Source organism: Opisthorchis viverrini (genome assembly GCF_000715545.1).
Source record: "Opisthorchis viverrini unplaced genomic scaffold opera_v5_42, whole genome shotgun sequence".
Lineage (NCBI taxonomy): Eukaryota > Metazoa > Platyhelminthes > Trematoda > Opisthorchiida > Opisthorchiidae > Opisthorchis > Opisthorchis viverrini.
In genome coordinates this window covers 1,927,071-1,939,295 of record NW_008751698.1, presented here as the reverse complement: position 1 = coordinate 1,939,295, position 12,225 = coordinate 1,927,071, and the positions used below count along the sequence as shown (strand labels likewise).

The 12,225-nt window shown below is 42.4% G+C and overlaps 1 protein-coding gene across 1 annotated transcript; it reads right to left on the bottom strand.

Annotated features, from left to right (window-relative positions):
* Window positions 1–1,632: 1,632 nt before the first annotated feature.
* T265_03117 (hypothetical protein) lies at window positions 1,633–8,343 on the bottom strand (the record flags this gene model as incomplete). Its single annotated transcript, XM_009167522.1, has 2 exons — window positions 1,633–1,714; window positions 7,808–8,343. 2 exons carry the CDS (start codon window positions 8,341–8,343, stop codon window positions 1,633–1,635), a joined length of 618 nt encoding a protein of 205 aa, XP_009165786.1.
* Between the last annotated feature and the right edge of the window lie 3,882 nt (window positions 8,344–12,225).

Below are 12,225 nucleotides of genomic sequence, written 5' to 3'. Positions count from 1 at the left end.
TGAAATTGGTAGAGTTTGGGGTCGGGAATGCGGTAACGGATTTAGATGAAACAAAATTACCTATAAAAATATTACATCGTCGATTCAAGGTCACATCATGTCTCGTGGAGTGAACCTAAGATAGCAAGGAGCCCTGCGGTTAGACAGCAGCGGGTTAGTAAACGCAGTCTTCTAGCTCTTCAAGCAAAGATTTCAACGCGTTTCGTGGATCGTCCAAAAAATTTCCATTACACAATAGTTTTTGGATCGAGATTTCTTCTTACGATTGAGGGAATAACAGTTCACACGACGAATGGACCTTCCATCTGAGAAGCCTGTCAACACGTGATCATGTAATTTCGTGCTTGGCTACGTGAGTTACCTTAAATCGTGCACAAATGCGGGTTAATCGCCTTGTTTATCAACTGCGTGTTGCTGAATGATCTGATATTCAACTATCAGGTCACGGGTTCGAATCTTCCTGGAGAAACATCAGGTTCGCGCTGTTGATGATTTTTAACATGGATGAAATAGCCGTACTCTAGTAATCTTAAGGCTATTGCAGATGCTTCTGAGCCGAACTGTTTGGCTAAGAACCCTAAGCGTTTGCCTGTCCAAACCACTGTAGTACCTTATAGCTACCACACAATACCATTGTAAAATAACGTCATGCCACAAAGGCCATAGATCTGGCCAGTCACTACTTGGCACATACATCGGGGATGATCAACAAATCTTTGGTACTGCTGATATTTTCGACTTCTTTCATTGGTAATTCTTACACTTTCCAGCACCCTTCATAAACGTTACCGTTCTGTATGACCATAGAGCACCGTAAGTAAGAGAAAGAATTAAATTGTTACAAAAGCGTAGTTGATAATTCAGTGGGACTGTGAATGCATCATCGGTTTTCCTTTCGACAGCTTCGAATGTTTGCCTCCATTCCCCACTCTATCCTATGTTTGATTCAGCCACCTTACCGGAATTGTTTCACACCTTCCATTATTCAAACATTAATTGCAGTATAAATGCCTAAGGCATATCCTGAAGTTGTATAACACTCATTCCTCCCATTCATGTTTAGTTAGGAGATTCGGGCTCTTCTCAAAATAGCTGCCTGAAATGCTTACCGAAGGAGCATTATTCTTTAAACATTATACATAAAGCTCGTCTGCAGCATAGTTTCTAATTAACTTTGAGCTACGGATTCGACGTCACTTGGTAACACCTAAGTACAACTCATATTTATTTAGATGACTAAATCAATCATTAGTAAAGTAGAAGTACATGTTCGAAATTCCTGGCTTCATAAAGACCAAATAAGCTAGGCGATTACGAAAGGGTACCGAGCTGAGTCGTCTCAAAATGTCGACTATAGACTCAAGCGAGTCTTGGAACCTTTGTCTTAGAACCCATGTTTTGCTCTGGCTTACTTGGCGTGTCTTTCGTGTGAATGAGTTTTACGTTAATATACGTAATGCACTAGTCATGAGGTCACTGAAAATTCTTCTACAGCCCACGTGCGGTTTTGCTCTCCTTGGCGCTCATCAGGTGGGCGCAGTCCCCAAGTTTTCATCAAAATTATGTTCTACTTAATACCAACTTGCACGAAATTAAAGAAATACACTCATTTGCAAAGTTATGAGTAGTGCATTACGAATATACATGTATAGCGATATCTCGACTATCGTAGCAATCGAAACATGAGGCGGCCTGGTGCAGCACAATCAGCTGCCTGGAAACATCACAAACGGGAGATTCAGCGGGATTCAGGTGAGTCTTTCGAAAACCAAATCATCTTGTAAACAAGTATGTTTCGACAAGTTTAATGTTGTTCTACGTTTATCAGTAGGAAGGAGCGTAGTGACCTCCAAAAATGGTTCTGTGACCTCAGATAGGGAAAACTGATCCAGACTGTGAATCTTTCGTGGTCTAAATCGTACACATCCGTCACTGGACGAGCTGTGGCATGTCTTTAAATTCGTATTAATAGTATTTATTGCGGTTAAATGTGATCAAAGTAGTCTCTATACAATCCACTAGATAGAGTTCCCTAAACAACTGAGTGCACTGTAGTTTCTCGAGGTCTCGAACTAATTTGGGAAGTATTATGATTAGTAATGCGAGCATTCCCTCGTCCCATCTGGATGTAATGGTGTTGTTCATCGATTCACTTATAGGTTTCGTAGAACTTGAAAGAAATAATCCTTCTAGAAAGGATGGTTCTTCATTCCGGGAGGAGAATTGCATTGATCCATATATTAGCTAAAAGATATTTTTTCAAATTTTTTTCAGGTTATCCAATAACGTATGGTGATAAATTAAGCCAGGGTTCACTAACGGCATAAAAGAAACAACTATCCTGCTTCAAAATGAGAGTTACGAAAGACGCTCAATAAATTGGACACCAGTTGAGCTGTTGAGGCTAAGATGATTAGGAGGTGACAGTTGTAAAGAGCAACTTTGTTTACAATTACGGGATGTGTTGTTGGGGATGCAACCGCAAAACTGTGCACTCAGTCTGTGCTGTGGATCGTATCGACAACGGTTAAGTTTCAGCCTTGTACATCAATGTTCTTCACCCCAAATGTGTACACTACCCGTAGACGCTAGGCGCATCCATGAAAATAAGAAGGAAGGCAAATATGCTCTCTTCGATCGGCAAAACTCCTCACAGCAGACGTAATATCATTTGCCACACAGTCAACCGAAAGCCTGAATGTCAGCTGGTTATAAACAAGATAAGGGTTAGCTTAATGCAACCCAGAGCAATTCACTGTGGCGTTGTATATTATCACACCTTATCAATCAGTCAGTCAGTCATAAACTAGACATTAGGACGCTTCCAATGATATGACTTCTCCTGACCGTTTTCTATATTAATTCGCGTCTGCCCTTAATGGACTGACTCGCGATGTACAATCCCACGAGGCATGGCAGACAACTACTGTTCGATGACTTTTAGCACTGCAACATTATTTGTCTTTGCTGCTCTCCTTAGCCAGTGTTTAAAAGAGATGGATTGGGTTTTGTACCCGAAGGTCTCACCCCGCACATCGAACCAGGCGGGTGGTATTGTTGGAAGCTGTCTCGACATTTACACCAACAGACTGTACCAGTGGGCACACGAACTTTTTTCTCATCGGGCTATTTGAGAAAAATGACTATTGTCTGTGACCCGCCAAATTACAGGCTATAGCGAGGGCAATGGTGTTTTCCTCCACAATGCTACATACTGTATTAGACCTCAAGCCGCTTTTCATCACCCAACAGTGCATCGTCGTCCATAATCAGAAAGACAAACTGAAACGGATAATAAGTTACCACCAATATTGATATTATTGTGACTGGTCTTCCAACCCTGTTTCAGCGGCTTTTCATGAGTGAATTTTTTTCCGAGTAATCTATGCATAACACAGCGTAAGGCCGACATACCAGCGTTCACACTGACAGTGTCCTCACTTAACGGTGCAAAGATGGTCTCTACCGCTATCCCCTTTGACAGTATTCATCTCAACTTCCAGCATCGAGATTCAGACCGTTGTCTCTGGACTACACAGGTCGGTGCTTTTTTCGACTGCAGACAAGATTGCAACATACCCACCGTACAGCTACAGCCGATTCTTGTTAATTTTATAGGTGATTTACCCTCTGAATCCTTAAGTGTTTTATGTTCCTCTTCTCAGGAGTCCAAAATCACGGTGGGTTTATTTGACGGCTGGGATTCCAGTGAGTTGTTGTGCGCTAGTGATCCTGAGATTCTAGCTCAAAATATTTCTGCTGCAGGTTTGATTGTTCTCTCCTAATCACTTTCGCGCATCTTAGCGTTAAGTACTTCAGCCAACAAAACTCATTGTTGGGATTGTCTGCTTGACATTAGTGAACTACCTGGAGACCATCACTCAGGAACTGTCTTGTCGGTCTTACTGAACTGACAGTCGTGAAGTCAGTCAGGATTGGCTGTCGAGTGAATTTCAACATCCTTTAGAACTATCGAATCGAAACTGTTCTCGGATTGCAATTGGTCTTGCAAATTAACACATCCAGACACACTACAACTGTTTATCTCTGTAAGCTGATTCGAATACCCTGACTCACGTGAGTTTAGAAAGGATAGCCGCCTGTGTTGACATTTGAAAGAGTTGCGGATGCCACCATCAATTGGTTGAAGCGGACTGATCACGTTCAGTAAGATGCCGTTCATAATTGTATTGGACAGCGAGACTGATACTCAGTAATTTTGACGGTTCTCTTGGGTCTGATCATGTCTAACGTCAGAGTTCATTGTGGTGAAGTCCATAGCTGAAGTCATGCTTGCGCGTCCTTGGTGCGTCCACACACTCATCGATCTTGTCAGTTTACCGGATTATAGGTTGAAACATCAAGTAGCTGTATGGTGGATATGTTGCAACCTTCTCTTTGCAGCCGAAGAAAACACCGACCTTGGGTTTCCAAGGTCAGCGGTTTGAATCTCGATGCTGGAAGGTGAGATGAGTGAAATCCAGCAGGAAATGCGAGAAACCNATGCTTGCGCGTCCTTGGTGCGTCCACACACTCATCGATCTTGTCAGTTTACCGGATTATAGGTTGAAACATCAAGTAGCTGTATGGTGGATATGTTGCAACCTTCTCTTTGCAGCCGAAGAAAACACCGACCTTGGGTTTCCAAGGTCAGCGGTTTGGATCTCGATGCTGGAAGGTGAGATAAGTGAAATCCAGCAGGAATTGCGAGAAACCCCTTCGGTTGAAGTTACTTGTATGACAAATTCCAGCATAAGTACAGTACCAACAATCATCCAACGGGTCAGTGTCACTATGCAAGTGGTTGAAATATTGGTGAACAAGTAGTAAGGTCATTTCAACGGCTTTTGAAGGCGGGGGACACACTCATATTTTTGTAAATCCCTTGGAGGGGGCGTATGATATTTCAGTACAAAAAGGGGATACCATTTACACCCACCAAACACGTCTCATGTGAGAAAGTCAACTCGTCATATGCGTTGTGTATGGCAGGTGACTCACTGATTCTTTCGTGAAAGTTAAAGTGACTGTTTTCATCGAAATAGTGGGCAGTCTTTCGAAACATGTCACTCTTCACAAAAACCGAGTGGACCGGGATTCAAAACATGAGCAAAACAAATCTCTGCTGCAATTAGTCTAAGGCCTCATCCTGTTAGTCCACTGTCGTGCAACCGCTTGTTTATCAGGATGGTATTTCACTTTCTGAGAGTTTTGAACTGTTATTCTCGTTAACAGCTTGTTCTAAGTTAGGTACACAGTATGCCCCAAGTATGGTGCTGGGAGGAAAATGCCTATCTATTAAGGTAGAGACCTTGTATCTCAAACGTAACTCAGACTGGCGAACAGATGTTGGCTGCGATCAGACAAAATATCGCAACAGATGTGGTTAAATAGAAGTAAGCTGTTGCGTTATAAATTCAAGGTAGGGAAGTCAGTGTCTGTGTGCTGTTTGCAACTACCGAGATGAACTAACGCTATCGTAAGCTGAAACGGAATTTCCTAACGAAATTATGGGAAAATATCCAACTGAGATTTCTTAGCTTTTGTTTACACGTTTCGGTAAAACTTCTGCGTATCAGTGGGATCTCTGAATTCAGGCAAACGAAAACAACGAGAATGTCACCAAGCATGTGTAACTAGCTTTTGGAAAACTTTGTATTGACGGCTGAGGGCCACACGTTCGGTCGATCGTTTCGCCACATCGATTAGGAAGCCTCTGTTCCACTTTTCTGACTCACAGCCAGCCGGTTTTCTCTTCTATTTTAACCTATTGTGTGAAAAAACTGAAATATGACTGACACAGGTTTGCCACAAAAGAATGTTTGGTTCAAACAATGAGGCTCAGTATTTGATTAACTATGCATAGTTCAATATTTTTTCAAAAAAATAGTCTGCCAGGATGGATGGTAATGCTCTTTTGCTGAACTCCGAGGTATAACCAGGATTGTTTTCTCACATTAGTGATCCGAAATTTTGTCGAAACGAACGAGGAATTTGAGGTTGCATTTTTTTCGGAAACTATGATAGACGAATAAGGTGTTGAGCTTTGGACGGTAGCTTCTACTTGCTTCATATTACATCACCTCGCTAGCCTCGATTTAACAACTGAACTTTCTTAACAGGCTGTGTTAGTTGGATTATGAAAAAAATAAACTTACCAGCAAGAAATAACAGCAAAATACCGGATTTGAAATAATTTGAAATTATAGCACCTACAATCCTTTGCTGTCGACAGAGAAGCAAGGATGTTCATTAGTTGCCAGTGCTGAATGAAATCCTGGCGTTACCTTCTATCTACAGATATGACTGTTGCAACAGATTTCCCGTCTCTCATGTTCTGAAATTTATCTGCAGTTCAGCCACTTTGTCTCACTTTACCACTAAGAAAGTCTCAGTATAAATCACGATCAAACCATGCAGTAGTGAATACGTTCGCCTATTCAGACGTAATAGGTCAGGGGCATTTAACGGGTGCTGGTGGAGTAGAAGTTGCACGCTAGCGAACGCACTACAGAGGTTAATAGCCTGTAGTACTGATGATTAGCTGGAATATGAGAGAACGCAGGTCCAATGCTTTCCCTCTTTGGTGTGGACTTAGCAGAATAATTTTGACAAGACAGGCAGAGAAATATCAAGATGACATGAATCACAACCTTTATCTTGTAAGTGAATTAAATCTATTTCGAAAATCCAAGAAACACTACACAGATGTTTCGTCTTTATTTGCGTCTATCAGCAGCGTGCATCCCACCAATCGTCATGACTCGCGGCCTCCCGTTCCGAACACTGAAAACTCAAATGAGATGAGCACCGCTAATAACTCCCAAAAAAGGCGAAAGAGATGTATGGCATTGCTCTGTGTTTCGGCACAGATTGGCTTCACTCACAGGACGAAATCTCGGTTGAACTTCCTAAGTCTTCTCAAACTATTTACATGAGTCTGTCGAGGAACTGTGTCATGAACGCTAGAGACTTGCAACGAAAATTACCTGCTCTTAATTGGCGTATGATTCAATGACCATCAAAATCCCAACGTTGATATGCCAGTTTAAATTGGTCGTTATTTAATCGAACTACGGCAGGATAGGATGACCGACCATTTCACCTGGTGTCCGGAGAAGGTGTGATTGATGTGGCTATCCATGGAACTTACAGGTACGAGCCACGCAATAATCTCTGCTTCATAAAAGCCCTAATTAGCAGAGTTGGAAGCAGTTCTCACTTCAACACTGGCTGAATTCGAGTTTCAACTAAAAATCAGGCTCAGATCATATGGTGCAGTAAAAACTTTTTCCCTTTTAAATACCAGAGTATAAATGGGTGTGATATAACTACGATTAATAAATGTATGTGTTACCGATGGTAATCACCAACCGATGGCCACTTCCGTCGATACATATTAGCACTAATCAATGAAAAGTACTGGTAGATTCTCACCAGAGCTACTAAGCCATGAAGTTTAGTTAAACGTTCCCGGGTTTCTTCAACTCAAGACAGAAATGCTCTAATAGTACAACACTACCCCCTGGTAAAAAACGAAGTAACACTACCGACCAGTTTGAGCCGAAAATATAGCTTCATATGAAGCAAATTTCGCCCGCCGCGCATGTTATTCTACCAGGACACCAAATTTGGTTTCTTTATCTCTCCCATTCGATTTTTTAAAGCCAATATTTTTGCCTTTCGCAGAATTATCTGAATCATGAGGCGGCCTGTGTGCAGCACACTCAGTTGTAGAATATCGTAAACGAGAGATTCAGTTGAGTCTCTTGTGAAAGTCAAAATTGATTTGCAAATGAGCAAGCACCCCTCTCTACTGGACTTCTGGAATCTTCTTGCAGCAATTTTCCTGCATAATTCATTGATGGATTTAACCGGATTATCCGCAGAATGCCCTCTATCATTACGGACAAGAGCCTTTTCTTGTCTGAGCTTTCTGTGAACACGTGAGCATCTATTCGTCTGGATTAGGACACTTGGAAGCAAATTTAGTTTATGTATCTCTCCCATTCGATTTTTTAAAACCAATTTTTTTGCCTTTCGCAGAATTATCTGAATCATGAGGCGGCCTGTGTGCAGCACACTCAGTTGTAGAATATCGTAAACGAGAGATTCAGTTGAGTCTCTTGTGAAAGTCAAAATTGATTTGCAAATGAGCAAGCACCCCTCTCTACTGGACTTCTGGAATCTTCTTGCAGCAATTTTCCTGCATAATTCATTGATGGATTTAACCGGATTATCCGCAGAATGCCCTCTATCATTACGGACAAGAGCCTTTTCTTGTCTGAGCTTTCTGTGAACACGTGAGCATCTATTCGTCTGGATTAGGACACTTGGAAGCATCACAAAAGAGCGACCCAGCTAAGTTCTAAGTGAGTTCCTGGAAATGCCAAATTATTTTGCAAGTGTATATTTAGCTAATTTCGTGCAATTTGGTATCAGGTAGAACATATGGTTGACGGAAACTCGAGGACTGCGCCCACCTGATGAGCCTCAAGAAAGGCCGAACCGGTAGTGGGTTGTCGACGAATTTTCAGCAACCTTATGAGTAGTGCATTACGAATATACATGTGTCGCGATATCTCGAGTATCGTGGCAACTGAAACATAAGGTGGCCTGATACAGCACAATCAGCTGCCTGGAAACATCACAAACGAGAGATTCTGCTTGGTTCCAGGTGGGTCTATCGCGAAACGAAAATTAGTTTGCAAGTCAGTATATTTCGTTAGGATACCTTCGGTTTGCACGTTCAGTCATTCCTGATGATCAACAACACAACAAGGGTTCATGATACGCTCAGGTCTGACACATTCAACCCCCACCGGGAAATCGGAAAAGTTCTGGATACTGACAGTGGCCAAAAATCATGTTTTTGAGCAAATTTAACAAGTGGTTCGTAGTAGTATAATTCGACACACCTATGACTAAAACATACTTGCGGATGGAAGAAGTTTGGAACCGACTGAGCGGTCATCGTTTCAAAACGGCTTGGCAAACAACCGGTAGTTTTTAATTGGGCCCAGTTAAAAACTACCTATTGTTTGCCAAGCCCTTCTGGGGCGATACTTGCGAGTGGTTTATACCAAACTGCCCGGTAAACATCGGGATTTGTTGGAATCACGGTTACCAAACCGATCCCATATTCAACCCAGAGCTGTCACCTGCGAATGGAAGAGAGCCTCCGCTGCGGAGTTCGCTTGTTGAAAAACACCAACTGAAAAGTGACAGACAGCAAAACTATCATGTGCATCTTGTTTATAAAAACTGAATATCCGTCTTCTTCTCGAAAGCGTCTTGCTGAACATTCTTGGATACTCATTGACCATCACTCAAACATAAACGAATGCTACGAAGCGATTTCACAAATTCCGTAATAAATCTCACTTTTCAATAGACGCGAAGCGGACTTGTGAGAAAAACATTCTACTCGCATGCTTCATCAGTAGTATCCACCGTTACACCTGGTGCTACTTCCTAATGATTTAGATTAATAAGCTAGTAAATGAACGACGGTTCTTAGCCAGCTCGGCTCAGAGTCAGTAGGGACCAGTTACTCCAGTGATCGATTTCTTGTTGAGTTACTATTATATTATTGCAAAATTTTTATAGTGGTATTTTAACTCGGATAAAAAACGGCCTGCGCAGTCTGAACATAACTGATAATGAATCAGTAACATGCGCCTGCATATCTGTGCATGGAGCCCGTCCTGCAGTTTTTGTACTTGCTAGTCAGGGTCAAACAAGAACCAAAAATAATAACAAAACATGTGATGAAGGTGTACCCTAAAATCACGATAAAGTAATAATTAGTGGGAACTGGAGAACCAATGAGTTATTGTGTGTTCGTTTGCTATCTTCCGTAGATTTCGCGAGTGTTTCGGCTTCTCCCCAGCTTATGGGTCCAGGCTGAATAAGGTCACTTAACCATTAAGACCCGCCTGAATTTTGCTTGCTCTATGCTGTATGAATATGATGCTACGGTCCACCGACTCTACACTTTGCGTGAGCTTTTGTAACAGCTAAGGACGTGTGAAAACTGAAGGCTAAAGTACATATGACCTGGACTATCTTCCGCTGATGGACTAGTGGTTGGCTTCAATTCAAACTATCAAATTCAAGAGTGGCAGAAACAAATCCAATAGCTTACAATATCCTTGTCCAGATTCGTGTTGCAATGTGACTACTTTAGACTCAGTGTGTTTTAGTTCCCTCATCACTCCTGGCAGAAACCTGCAGCTGTTGGCACAAAATGCGTTGATCACTCAGCTGCATACCCGCATATAGACAGATACACTTGAACATCAAGAACTTATAGGGAGTTACAATCCTCCGTGAATCATCTCAATATTTATTGTTATTCTGGACGATGTACTGTGTAACTTCCCACAGTCCGGGGACATGGAAGGCTTGAAATGATAAGCTATTATTTAATGGAAATTTTGTTAAGTCCACTCCGAAAGGACACTGAGGTTTTCAGGACCGACGAAGTCATATATTGCTCATTCACCCAGGGTCATTACCCTCCATTCCAGCAGACTAACAAAATACGTGAAATTGTTTATTGTCGACCTTGGGTTTCGTGATTTCTATTTATGGGTTCTCATGAGCCGATGTGTTGCTATCTACCTGCGTTAGAAACAGATGTTTCTGGTCAAATCCCGGCAATATCGATCGCTTCCATTTGGATTAGCTCGACAAGTCAATGACTGCTTTCAAAAACACTGACCCAACGCCTTAAACTACAACTGTCTCGCGTACAATCGCATTTGTGCGGGCTGAAATGTGAGTGAGGTGGGATTGGGATGTGAGTTAGGGACGGAAGGCAATTATTACGAAACAGGATGAATATTTCAAAGCAGCCTGACCTAATTGAAGACCAAAATACTTTTTGATGTTGCTAATTCGTCTGTGATTATTTGGTAGACAACCAGCGATTTGTTGCTATGGTGCCAGCGCGTGATGTACCTGAACGGATGTGGCTAGCATGAAATGGAGAGGGCGCTCAAGCACAGAATCTCTTTGTGCACACAGAGTCGGCACGTGTCACCCAAAGGTCAGCGAGTCGGCGACAGCAACGCGAAAGATAGTTATAGTTACGGCAGTTGTAGACTTCACGTCCACATCGATTCCGTTTAAACAATCCTCCTCTTGTCCTAGAGCAGTTATTCTGTTGAGTCCACACTAAAGAGGAAGCCCTGGAACCAAGTTTTACTCTTATTAGAGCTCATCAGCAGAGCATGTCACGCTTTGAACTCCAGACATCTGACATGCGAGGCAAGCGTGTTGCCGCCACTCCAATGGTGCACGCTGGACGCAAGTGGTACAGCAGATTCACTAGACGAAGGACATCAGAAACGAGAGACTCAGCTAAATTACAGGTGAGTCTTCCGCGAAAACCAAATCCGTATGAAGATGATTGTGTCAGTCGAATGAAGGAACTCGAGGACGAAAACCCGCCGGTTTATTTAGAAGTGCACACCGTGTTTGAAGTTTGCGGAGGATTTAACTTTGGAAATGCGAGTCACTCAGGTTCGTGTGTTGAGTACGTCGGAGAATTAGGCTGTATTACTGCAGCTGACGTGAGGAAAAAAGTTTTGAATCTCTTCTATCAAAGTTTTGTTACGTTCTATTAAAGATGTAATGGCTACTGCAGGAATAACATGAGTGAGTACGATGAGGAGAGGATTACACTAAGCGTCTAGCGGGGCGGTGTTAGTACAAACCATTATATCAAGGAGCGGAAATCTATGGTTTTATCTGTGTTCCGTGCTGAGGTGTGAGTGGGTCGTGCATCTAGAGATTGAACAAGTCAGTTTACACAGCCCAAAATTCTTCACTGAAGAGCCATGGTACTGTCAATTTCCTAGTGCCGCTTTTATTACACAATTGGATTAGCGAGTTGTAAAAAAGAGAACGCCTTTATCTTATCTTTTATCGAAAATTTCGATGGCCGACGATGCTGATGTTCTGGTGTGAGAAATTCATCTAGCCGAAGGGTCAGGATACTCGCGAAAAGAATCAATGCTTGTGTGATTGTGCTTTACCCGAGCTAATCTGCTTTATCTCTGTCGTAGGCACTGGTTTGACACGTCGACGGGTCGTTCAGGAGCGGAACCACAGAACGACTACAGACACACAAGGTTCAAAAAAGGCCAACAGACCCTTGTGTTGGACGCTACCTCTCAGAGCTAACTAGTCATCCGTTAAAGTAAGCAGAAGTAATTC